The sequence below is a fragment of the Barbus barbus genome (assembly GCF_936440315.1).
Source record: "Barbus barbus genome assembly, chromosome: 40".
Classification (NCBI taxonomy): domain Eukaryota; kingdom Metazoa; phylum Chordata; class Actinopteri; order Cypriniformes; family Cyprinidae; genus Barbus; species Barbus barbus.
This window is the reverse complement of record NC_136718.1, coordinates 22,355,756-22,368,654: the sequence shown is the minus strand read 5'-3', so window position 1 is coordinate 22,368,654 and position 12,899 is coordinate 22,355,756. Positions and strand designations below refer to the sequence as shown.

General features: G+C 35.5%; 1 protein-coding gene across 1 annotated transcript; it reads left to right on the top strand.

Annotated features, from left to right (window-relative positions):
* Positions 1–323: 323 nt before the first annotated feature.
* On the top strand, positions 324–10,559 carry LOC306859299 (very long chain fatty acid elongase 4-like). Its single transcript, XM_079400272.1, has 7 exons — positions 324–578; positions 3,556–3,646; positions 3,738–3,925; positions 4,914–4,994; positions 5,745–5,916; positions 7,357–7,484; positions 8,545–10,559. The coding sequence occupies exons 2-7, from the start codon at positions 3,580–3,582 to the stop codon at positions 8,809–8,811; spliced, it is 903 nt and encodes a 300-aa protein (XP_079256398.1). The 5' UTR covers positions 324–578; positions 3,556–3,579; the 3' UTR covers positions 8,812–10,559.
* Positions 10,560–12,899: the final 2,340 nt, after the last annotated feature.

The following is a 12,899-nucleotide window of genomic DNA, read 5'->3' as shown; positions in this document are numbered from 1 at the left end:
TACACTATAATGATGTTGAAAAATATGATAGGCTATCCGTTTATATCGACAATAATAATAATAATAATAAATTAAATTATGCTAATAAAATGTTTGAAAAAAATAGAATAGGCTACAAAAATAATATAGTGATCAAACAAAAATATGTATTCGATTAAAACGTGTGTGTTTCTATTGGAAATATTTTTGCCGAGTCCCCAAACGGATAAAACGTTTGCTAAGATAAGTGCTGCTCACGCGTCTGTTGACACCCGCCGGATATGATTTGGGTTTTAACGCCTAAACAAAGGAGTTATCCGAGCGCACCGGCGCCCAAGCCCCACATGGCGCGACTGCGCATGCTCAGTGCCGGACAGACCGGTGTCCAGTCAGTGTCAGACACTCTGATCAGATGCGCTTTCCTCATATGCTCCAGCCCCGTTAGTTACATTCAGTTTGCCTTCGCGTTATTATTGCCAAACCGGCGGGGTTGATGTGTTTAAACGCACACTGTAGATTTAAATCCAGGCATTTATTCACTCTCATATTTTACCTGGGTTGCACCGCATCTGATGTCGGCATAGGCACGCGCTCGCAAGGTAAGACTGTGTGTGTCAAGAGTGTGTTTTTCTGCATCGGTACCAGACTTCAATCTACACCTATTTGGCTCGGAAATGTGCGTGCATTTCAATGCAAATGACAGTTTACTGCAAAATGTCAGATCCAGTTAAATCGCTTTAATGGAGATTAGTCATGTTCCCTACTGGAATAATTCAGTAGCACTTGTTGAACGCGTTTAAGTTTGTCTGCAGGTTTAAAATAAAGGTCTTTTTAAAAAGATGCACAAATAGCTTTTTATTAGTTCTTTAGTAAACCATCTTGTACTAATGTTTTAAAGAACCCAGAACCCAATGTAGCTACTGATCTGAGGAACCTGTAAAGAAACAATCTCAAAAGTAACATGGAAACTCATTGTTGGCAGAAATAGTTGGTTTAACCTAATGCATTCAGATTGATAAACAATATATAATTTATTAATAATATAAATTATAAACGGTAGAGCACAAAAATCATGGATAATAACTGATTAAATGTTAATGTGTTGCATAAATGCAAATAAAAAAATGACTTATTTATTTGACAGTGACCAGTTGATTTTCCATAGTAGGTTATTTGGTGAATTCAAGATACTGTAAAGAACCATTAAAGAACCTTGATTTGATTCTGTGCGTATTCCTTTTATTCTTGCTCATGTTTGTTTCATTTCATACATGCTTAGTTTGTTTGCATCTTATGGTTTTCTTAGTTTCATGGAAATATTTAGACCTCAGTCGCTTGTAGTTGGAGCATCTGGTGGTGATAACCTTCATGGCGATCATCCCTCTGAGAGCTGCGGCCTCAGATGTGGGTCGATGGGCATTTGTACTTACACTTTAAGCTCGTAGATCAAAAGGAATTACAGCCTGACTGACAAATGCTGGTGAAACCTGCTGACACACGCGCACGGAGGCTTTTGTCTTCAGCGGGGATGCACAGGAACTTTGCACTGCACTCCGACATGTTTATTTTAACAGCTACATCTGTTCCGTTTTATAGTGAAGAAGCATTTATGCCATCCTTGCATGTTAAGTGGCCTCAAAATATAGTTGGAGACTTGATTTAAACTTCAAATTATCTGAATGTCATTGCTTTAGATACAAAATATCAAACTAAGTTAGGTATTAATATTAAAGAAAACAAGTAGTACGTATTAACAAAGTAGTTTGTTAGGGTTTAAATAAAAGCAGCATACCCTCTTACCTTGCAAAAGCGGTCACCGGGACAGAAAGGTACAAATATGTACTGTTAAGGTACCTTTAAGGGCAAATAAGGTACAAATGTGTACCTTTTAAAAGGTGACAGCTTTTGTACCTTTTTTCTGAAAGTGCATTGAGTAAACCAGGGCTAGAGATATTTTTCTATGTTAGGTTTATTTTTGTCAAATTCTGTATTCACAGACCTTAGTCTTAGGATAAAAAATAAATCTATTCATCATTTCCAATGTTACTGTCCAGAAAAACAATACACAATAGTGGGGCATGTTGTCACACTATATGGGGTACAAACCGCCATTAAACAGCCAATTATTAATCTTTTAGCTGTGAAACAAGTAGGAAATGCAAAAACGTGAATATACCAAACCAACGTTTTGGTCAACAGAAATTGCAATTAATAAATTGTATAAAAAACAACAGCAGCAACATAAAACACGTGACAACTTGCCTCAATGTAAATGTGCTGACCTGAATCAACCTGAAATATACTCTTGTCCTGAGAACACAGTTCAATCTTCAGTTAAAATCTGCCTTCATTATAGTGAACTCTTATCGGAATGCATTTTAGTGCTTTTTTATTATGTACACCTATGATTTAACAAAATGATGATGTTGGAATTTTCGTTTGGAAGACAGACTCATTTACAAAAAAATGAGTTTTTCTCAAAACTCAAACACTGAGTGGACTCAAAAGCTTATAGTTATTGAGACAAAAACTTTGTGACAACTAGCGCCGGTCTCCCTTATACTGAAAATGAAGACATAAGTATCGTGTGACTGTGTTTGTTTGTGTTTAGTGCCTCCTATAGTCCATTTGTGATGAACACATAACATCTGTGGTTACTCTGCTAGGACACAAGTCTGAATTTGAGGAAAACTGACCTTAAAGATCCACTTAAAAATCACCAAAATACCAGTAGATTCCAAGATATTGAGCAAAAATGATGGAAAAACCTGAAGAGCATTCCAGCACAGACAAAGACGCTTGATTTGATATGTTTTATCTAATGCAATGATATACTGAGACATTTTGAAGTGTGCAAATATTTGTTTTTTGAACACTACATACATGCATAAGCATACTTTGCTTCATTTGGATGATTATTTTCTTCCACACAGCCCTTAAAGATTTCAATCAAGTTTAACCTGATGTAACCCCAAGTATTTTTAGTAAAGCTTATTCTCTCCCAGCTTTGCTTGTGAATTTTACACTTTTGCTTGTGTGTTAAATTTGCGACTGTATACAACTGTCCTGTTTTCCTTCCATTTGTCTCAGTGCAAAACGATAGGCTCACTAAATAATGCACGGGCGTCAGCAGGTCTGTGGAAGACGAGCTGATTATGTAATGACACTGGTGGACTGTGACTTATATTAATTCTGCTTACCTGGCACTCAGGTGTGGAAGTGGTTTAGTTGCTGATTTAAAATAGTTACACTCAGTAATACAAGTACACATCTGTCACAGTGTTTCTGGGTTCGTCTTTTGGCGCAATAAATCTGGAAAACAACACGAAATGACTCATGTTTTGCATGTTGTTACCTATATCCTACATTTTAGCTCAGTTATTGTGTAACAGAATCTCATTACAGCACATTTATGTGGCACAATGTGATGAGCAATCAAAATCTAATACTTGCAGTCTTGTGAAATAATCATTGTATTGTCAGACCGACTGTCCTAAAGGAATTGTTTTCATATTGTGCAAGGGAAAGACTATAGACGAGCACTTTAAAAATGCTTCTATTCTGTTTCCTTCACAGGATAATCATCTTAGAACTAGAGCCATGGAGACAGTCGTTCACTTTATGAATGACTCTGTAGAGTTTTATAAATGGAGCCTTACCATAGCAGGTGAGAATCTTTTTGCATTTTTATATTTTTAAGAAAATCAAAAAAGCTAAATATTCTGAATGAAATTGGGTTTTGTGTGTTTAAATCTCAGATAAGCGCGTAGAGGAATGGCCGATGATGTCATCTCCGCTCCCCACCCTGGGGATCAGCGTTCTCTACCTGCTCTTCCTCTGGGTCGGACCCCTTTACATGCAGACCCGGGAGCCTTTTCAGCTCAGGAAAACCCTCATTGTGTACAACTTCAGCATGGTGCTGCTTAACTTCTACATCTGCAAAGAGGTCTGCTGATCTCCTTGTCAATCCATTTGAATCTAGTAGGACCAATCGCATTTATAGTGGCCTCAACAAGAGTTGTTGCATGGAAGTTTCATGGTACATGTGTATGTATGTGTAAATATATACTGCAAAAAAAAAAAATCCCAAATTGTTTTGCTATTGGCAAATTGTTGTCTTGTTTTAAGAATAAGATTTTTAGATTTCAGTTTAAAAATGGCAATAATATATAGTGATATATATATATATATATATATATATATATATATATATAATTGACAAATATTTCAAATTATTTGTGTTAAAAATGAATTATAAAATACTGCTCAAAATATAACAATATAAAATAATAAATATAAAAATATAACAGTATAAGATTTTGCATGAAAAATGTATGTATATATATATATATATATATATACACACACACACTCAAATATTTAAAATAATATTTATTGGATAAAAAAATAGTGTTCAAAATATAATATAAAATAATAATAATTAACTGGAGGACTTATCAACTTATGCAGCAATCCTGCCTGATATTCATATTATGCTATATTATTTTAGCAGTATCAGGTTTTTATTTACTCATGCTTGAAGTGCTCACTGTGTGAAAAAAAAATATGTAAAATAGCAGTGATTTCAGCCCAATATGTGCAATATTTTACTACAGACAGACCAAAGACAGGTCACAGACGTTTGGCACAAGATCACTGGTTCAATTAAAAATTGTGACATATTTGACTTCTTACACAGACGTCTTACACAATGTTACTTTGTGTTTTTTTCTTACACAAAAAAACTTGCTTGTTTTGCAAGTCGAACTCTTGCATGCATAAAAAAAAATGCTACGAAGGGACATAAATGTGCAGATTATGTTTTCCCAAAGCTTAAGGAATAAACTGTGGCATATTAACCTTTTGTGACCATTAACCTTTCAGTGAGCACTTAATCATAATAATAATAATGAACAATGTGTTTTTGCCTTTAGCTGCTCCTGGGCTCCAGAGCGGCCGGATACAGCTACCTCTGCCAGCCCGTAAACTACTCCAATGATGTTAATGAAGTCAGGGTAAGAAATACACCATTGTCCCTTAAACATGTTTACTTAAAAGACATACCATAGACTGCTATTGGTTTTATGTAAAGCGAATTATACACAGACTAACCCAATCAAAAACTCCAGACTGAAGCCATGATCTTGTAGCACTCAGAGGGTATTTTACAGCTGTAAGGAACAGGGAGAAAGTTGAGAGCTCTGTGAGAGCGAGGCTTAACTGTAATCAGGAGGCCAGATTCGCTTTCACTGACGTCGGTTAGAGTTTCCTCATGCTGTTGTCTTGGCATGCATCATCACCTTCATTGCCAAGCTTGGTTTCCCTGGTGACGTGAGGACAGAGATGAAGTCAGGAGTCTCCCCACCAGTAGGCCACGCCTCCATTCTGATGGCTCTTGCTGCAAATATACCTAAATGGCACATTAACTGCAATGAATAATTGTATGGCTTTATCTAAAGTGACTTCAGCAAAGCTTAGATTATCAAGGCTTCAGTGGTTATGGGAGTTGACAGATCACAGTTATTTTTTATACTTACAACAATTTGGTTACAATCCAGCACTGTGAGAGAAAGAGAGAAAGAAACAAACAGGACAGCCAAAACGACAGAAACAATATATAAAACTACAAGAACAAACAATAGATCGAATTGGATGGATGAATGGAATGAAAGAAAAACAGAGAGACAAAACAAAATAAATAATAGATAAAATGACAGAACAAATAGAAATGTGTATCGTCACTGATACCGGTGGTGTTTCTGCAGATAGCGTCAGCGCTATGGTGGTACTACATCTCTAAGGGGGTGGAGTTTCTGGACACAGTGTTCTTCATCATGAGGAAGAAGTTTAATCAGGTCAGCTTCCTGCATGTCTATCACCACTGCACAATGTTCATCTTGTGGTGGATCGGCATCAAGTGGGTTCCTGGTGGACAGTGTGAGTACACACACACACACACACACACACACACACCATTTATCATTTGGACGTCATGTTTTCATGCTTTTATCCAAAGCTATTTAAAGGGGTAATTCACCCAAAAATGACAATTCTGTCATCATTTGAAAGTGGGTTTCTGGTCCCTTTACATGTTTTGTCAAGTCAATGGGAACCAGCAACTGTTTGGTTACCAACATTTTTCAAAATATCTTCTTTTGTGTTTAACAGAAGAAAGAAACGCGTACAGGTTTGGAACAATTTAAGTGTGAGAAAATTATGACAGTTTTCATGTCATTTGCAATCAAGGTATACATTTGTGACCCTGGACCACAAAACCAGTCATAAGGGTCAATTTTTCAAAATTGAGATTCATACATAATCTGAAACTGAATAAATAATCTTTCCATTGATGTATGGTTTGTTAGGATGGGGCAATATTTGGCTGAGATACAACTATTTGAAAATCTCTAATCTGAGGGTGCAAAAAAATCTAAATACTGAGAAAATCGCCTTTAAAGCAGCCAAATGAAGTTCTTAGCAATGCTTATTACTAATCGAAAGTTATGTAAGTTTTAGTATTTATACATGAGAGGAAATTTACAAAATATCTTCATGGAACATGATCTTTACTTAATGTCCTAATGATTTTTGGCATGAAAGAAAAATTGATAATTTTGACCCATACAATGTAATTTTGGCTATTGCTACAAATATCCCCCAGCGACTTAAGACTGCTTTTGTGGTCCAGGGTCACATTTTATGAATTGCATGTGCATTTCTCGTTTTGCTCATACCGTATGTTGCAGTGTGAGGAAATTAAGTTGTAGACCAGCAAGGTGGATCCTCTGAAATGATAAAGGTTGTGAACCATTGTCAAGACCTTCTCCACTTTATAATTGTTGTACATTTTGAGGCTTGAACAAGAAAAGACCCAAAAACAGAAGGAGGATGGGGAGATTTGAGGAAAGGGGAGGAAAAGTTAGGAGAGCTTAGGGGGACGTGGAATGGGTTTGGAAGGGTGTACAGATGGTCAGAAGGTTAATAATGAGGAAAGGGTGAACAAAGGATAATGATTTGAAATGGGTGAAGGACAGCTTTGAGATGACTGGATGTTGTAATCTTGTGTCTCAACAAATGTTGGTGAGGCATTTCATATTCAGTGCTTGATGTTTAATGGCGTTCACTTAAGCAATAAAGCTTGAACCGAATGGCATGTTGAAGCAATTTGCTTCATTCATGAACCTCGAGCGAAAGGGATTCCTGTGTCTTTTGAAAAATTCCCACATGTATGTGACTGTTTATACAAGAAAATTAATTTCCATGAAACAGTGCCATTGATCATATCATTCCTTAACAATCCTAGACCTGAATCGATATTTTGTTGGACCAACATATTTTTTGATGTACATCCAATTAAATCTCCTTCCCTCTTCACAGCTTTTTTTGGCGCTACGATTAATTCAGGCATTCATGTGCTGATGTACGGCTACTACGGCTTGGCAGCATTCGGACCAAAGATCCAGAAGTACCTGTGGTGGAAGAAATACCTCACTATTATTCAGATGGTAAAAAAAAAACCACTCCTCATCTCTCTTAAAAATCTACCAAACTGATTTGGGTTGCTTATTTGTTCACTTAGCTCAAGGTACACAATTGTATGGAAGCCTGATTCAGTCATGGAAATTCTGAGTTTATATCTCACAATTTGGATTTGTTTCTTGCAATTCTGCTTTTTTTGTTGTTGTTTCCACCATGGAATAAAAACAAAATATAAAAAGGTAATTGCGACTTTTTATGTCAAGATATAAACTGAATGCTAAAATTAATTTGCACTTTTTTCTCGCAATTCAAAATTGACTTTTCACAATTCTAAGTTTGTCGCTATTCTAACTTTTTTTTGCAAAATTCTGAGTTTAGATCTTTTTTTTTTCTGATATCAGTTTGTTTTTCAACATTGGATAAAAAATGAAAAGGTAATTGCGACTTTTATCACAACTTTTGTCTTGCAATTGTGAGGTTATATTTCAGAATTGCTAGTTTATATCTCGCATTTGAGTTTAGCAATTCTTTGAAAACAAATCAGAATTATATGAATAGAGTCACAATTACCTTTACTTTTTTTTTTTTAAATCTCATGGCGGAAACACAATTTCATAGAAAAATTATTACATTTTCAATAAAAGTAAATCTAGTTTTGAAATTTGAAACTTTGAAATTTCCATGTAATGATCAAAGAATGTAATAATCAGTTATAATTACTATTATTTATTCATTATTATTACTATTATTTATAATAACACAATTAATCATTCATGTGCAATCTGGTGTATATTTGTCAAAAGTCCACTACAGTATTTATAGTACATCCAGCTACAGTTGCATCTTTAGCATATTTCTGAAAATGATTAAGAATCAATATGTTGATTTAAAGCAGATCTTGCAGAATCTTGGCCAAATCATGAAGCAAATAATTACAATCGGCTGAACACAGTGAATGATTGCATTTAAACTATTGAGGTATAACAGCATCAAACAAAAATTGCCATTTTGTGACAATATCTGATCTTTAAATTCTTCTAGACTACTTTAAGCAATCAAAGAAGTTGTGGATTTGCTTGTGTTTAGATCCAGTTCCACGTCACCATTGGCCACGCCACTCATTCTCTCTACACGGGCTGCCCGTTCCCGGCCTGGATGCAGTGGGCTCTGATTGGCTACGCCGTCACGTTTATCATCCTGTTTGCCAATTTCTACTACCAGACATACCGCCGGCAGCCACGCCTCAAATCGGCTAAACCTGCTGTGAACGGCATCTCCAATGGCACCAGCAAGACATCGGAGGTCACGGAAAATGGAAAGAAACAGAAGAAAGGAAAAGGAAAGCATGATTGAAAAGAAACAAGACAGGAAGTGAAACACTGGGTCTCATGGGCTTCAAAAATACCCATGTCTCAACTGCTACAGACTGTTTGGTAATTGTGAAAAGAAATTGGTCTTTTTTTGTTAACTTTGCTGATTGTATTTCAAACTAGGGACATTTCCAACGCAACCAGTCCTGTGGGACATCACTTCCTCAATCATCTCCTTTGAGTTGTTTAGGCTACTTGTGACAGTTTTATAATACAACATGTCCTATTTGGTTTATTGAATCAAAATAGCAAACTACATTTGGGGGGAATAGTCGGTTATGAACTTTTTTTCCCCACAAAATCACATGCTTTTTCACATAAACAGAAAGCTAATTCTCTTGAATGTTTTTATTTAGTATAAACAGCTGATGGATGATTCTTACGTAAATGGTTCAGCTGGACGCTTCACTTGTCCTTCCTCTGGTCTCGATGGCAGCCAGCTTTCTTCACACTGTTGAGTCCTGAAAGACTGAGCCCTTTAACAACAAACGATATGGAGAAAGAGTCATTCGAGATGCGAGTCTGAATCACTTCCGTAAAACATGAGGATAATCCCTCTTTCTATTTTTATAGCTATTATTATTGTCTGTTTGATTTGTAGTGAAACAGTGGTGGTTAAGGGCTCAGGTGAACATTATTACAAATAGGCGATTACGAAAATGGCAACACCGTTCTACCAAAGAAAATCACTGTACATTTGGTGGGTTTATACTCTTGCATTAGATAATGTCTTTATTTTAATTTAATTTCCTGTGCTAAACAAGTTCCTGAGATTTGCGTGCAGTAATGATGGTGTCATGGCTATATACTCAGGTAGTTTCACATGTTTTTGTTCCATGTGTAAAATTAGACACATACACTGCATACAAACACACACACACACACACACACAATTGTGTCCTTAATGTCTGTTCAGGTATGTGTACTCCTCTCTATTGCTTTGTGCATGTAGCTTTTTATTAAGTTTTTGCAAGTTATATTAAATTACTAATTTGAAAAAGTTCCCTGTGTTAATAGAATCCCACGATTGGAAAAAAAAAGAAGGTAGGCAAAAGATGTTTGAAAACGGCTATATATTTTCTGTATGACACTCTTTAAATTCACACAGGAAGCTGTGTTTGTGATCTGTACATTGTGTATAACAGATTATTACAAATGTCAACGTTCCTCTTATAGTTAACAACTATATCAGTTTATACAGAACTGAATGAAATAAACAGCGTCAACCTCATTTTATCTCTTCTCTCACTCTTTCATGTGTGAATTTGCTACAAATGACTATTTGTTACAAATGACTCTCTCTCTCTTTTTTGTTTTGCATTGCTAATTCAAGCATTACTGTGGAAGCCTGTTTCTGCCATGGAATAAAACTATTTAAAAATGTAAATTCTGAGAAAAATATGTCAATTGTGATACAACTCAGAATTAGACTTTTTCACAGTTCATTATTTTTTTTTTTATTCCAAGTTTACATCACAACAAATCAAAATTTTTTCCTGAATTCTGAGTTTACATCTCACACTTGTTTTTTTTGTTTGTTTGTTTTGTTTTGTTTCTGCCATGACTTTTTAATTATGTTTTTTCTTCTTCTTGCAATTGCAGTTTTGAATCTCACAATTCTGAGCTCATATCTCACAATTGTACCCCCCCCCCCCACACACACACACCCCCAATGACATTTCAGAATGAATTTTTTTTTCCAGCTGATGACCAATAAAAACATCGACAGCCAATCAGAATCAGTCCACTATTAATGAGCTGGAGTATTTTGAAGAACAGGCGACAAAACTGCAGCGAATGCTCATGATCAACAGATGTTATTGTGAGTTGGTGTGGATGACATCAGTGACACCTCAAATCAAGCAGTTTTTAGGAAAGATGTTCTGTCCTCTTTCTAAGTGATTAGAATTACTTCAGCCAATAAGAAACCACCCAGAACACCTAGAAACCACATAGCGACACCCTAAACACCACAGCTCTTCTCTTGCAACCATCCATGACATAGTTCATAATGGATTTTAATATGAGAAGAGGATGACAGTCCTATGTCTGACCACCTATTGTATCAGTCCACAGACCCTCTGCCTCCATCTCTCTCCTTCCTGGACCTATAATTAAGTGTCCTCTGTCTGCAATGGAGCTCCCAGGCCAGAGCTTTGAGGGGTTGGGCAGACAGATCTGGACTAATCAGGCTGTAAATTGGCTTTCAATGTAAAAGAGCTTATATCCACGTCAGAGTTTGTAGCGTTATTCAGGTCACAGTGGGGGAAACTTACACTGGTATCAAACTAAAACTATTAAATAAGACCACATGGATGCAATAAATGACCGTAGCAATATCCAAAATAAGCCAGAAATGTTGTATATAGTATGCCAAATAAGAAAATAAATGTCCATTATGCAAGAAAAAACTTAGTTTATAAATTTGTTTTTGTTTTTTTTGGAATTTTATATTTGACTGTAGTAAATTCAAAAACTAGCTCTCTTAATTACATTTCCAAAGACAAACCATCATACCTTTTACTCTTTAAAATGTCTCATTTGTATAAAGTGCTAAAGCCTTTGTGGCCTATATCCTTAAAATGATATTTTTTGTCCAGCTGCAAACAAACCAATCAAACTATTTTACACATTTTTTTAATTACCTATGCAATTTAACATTTAAATAAAAAATGTAAATGGCCACATCTGTGGTCATAAATATTTCTCATATGTTAGCACAATGTACAGTCTTTGATCAAAAGCAGTTTCTTTGAATAATGCATTATTGCTTTATTATTTTAACTGTTAACTTTAATAGGACAGTCTAAACTGTTTGATCTCGAAGCTTATAAAAAACTTAAATGAAGAGGAAAAAATGTGTAAGTTCTGGTAAGATACTGTGAGCAAGTGATTATTATTTTGACATGGTATAGCCAAACTGAAACTATGTTACTGAGACTAACTGTAATCTAGTACCTTATAGAAAATAGTTTCCTCATACTAGCTACCATTTTCAAATTCTTGCTCTCAAAACCCAATCTACAATTTCTCTCTCACTCCCTGTGTCTGGTCAAGGATGTTCGTCAGTAAGAGGATTGCAAACAGGCCAGAGATTTCCACTGGCCCGATTAACAGGAAGTGGTTTCACCTTTCTCTCAACCTGTTCCTCTGATAATATACTCGATAAACACTCCCTGAGATAATTAGCTCTTCTCTGTATCCACACAAAAAGCCACCTATCATGGGCTGTGTTTGTACACAATAATGCAAATTCAACGCTAATGCACTTCTAAATGGTGCACTAAATCTGAATCCTCTAGGAGAAACTTCTGAGTTGCAGGAAATATCATGCAGTATGCAGAAGGATGGATAGATACTGGACTAATTTACATTTAAATCTAGAACTCATCTGAAACCTCCATATCTTATTTTGATGTAATATGATAAGTAATTTCTTCTATTTATCAGATTAGTTCCAGTTGAAGTACACAGACAGACAGACAGAGCACTCTAGTGTTCACAGGCAGTATTACAGACTGATATCAGTGCCAATGACCTGAGATTATGGCAAGCCGTTTTGACTTTTATTAATTCGCAGGAAAGGAATTCTTGATATCAACAATGAAATTTTCTCTAGTTAAATTGCTGATATCTGTAATTGTATTTTCACTAGTTAAATGTCACCATATAGGCTGCCATTCAAAATCAATTGTTGATATCAAGAATTCATTTCTTACTAGTTGAAATTCCAATTTCACATCAGAAATACAATTATTACTAGTAAAAACCTTTATTTTTGATATCAGCAATCACGTGGTTACTAGTAAAGACGTCTATTCTTGATATCAACTATTTAATTGTCACTAGTGACAATGTTCATTTCTGATATCCTGAATGTGATTGTTAGTAAGAAAGCCAAAAAATCAAAAAATTGCAATTGTTACTAGTAGAAATCCAATTCCTGATATCAAGAATTAGCATTTGAACTAGTGAAAACTGAATTGTTGATATCAAGAATTCATATCCTGAGAATGAATAAAAGTCAAAACGGCTTGCCATACTGAGATACACTTTCTGATTCAACATCTA

What these genes read in the sequence shown, in the direction of transcription:
- LOC306859299 (XM_079400272.1), top strand. Translation starts at nt 3,580, where the DNA reads ATGGAGACAGTCGTTCACTTTATGAATGACTCTGTAGAGTTTTATAAA. An exon ending in ATGGAGCCTTACCATAGCAG is followed by an intron (nt 3,647 to 3,737) that starts GTGAGAATCTTT and finishes TTTAAATCTCAG; the next exon opens with ATAAGCGCGTAGAGGAATGG. An exon ending in ATGATGTTAATGAAGTCAGG is followed by an intron (nt 4,995 to 5,744) that starts GTAAGAAATACA and finishes GTGTTTCTGCAG; the next exon opens with ATAGCGTCAGCGCTATGGTG.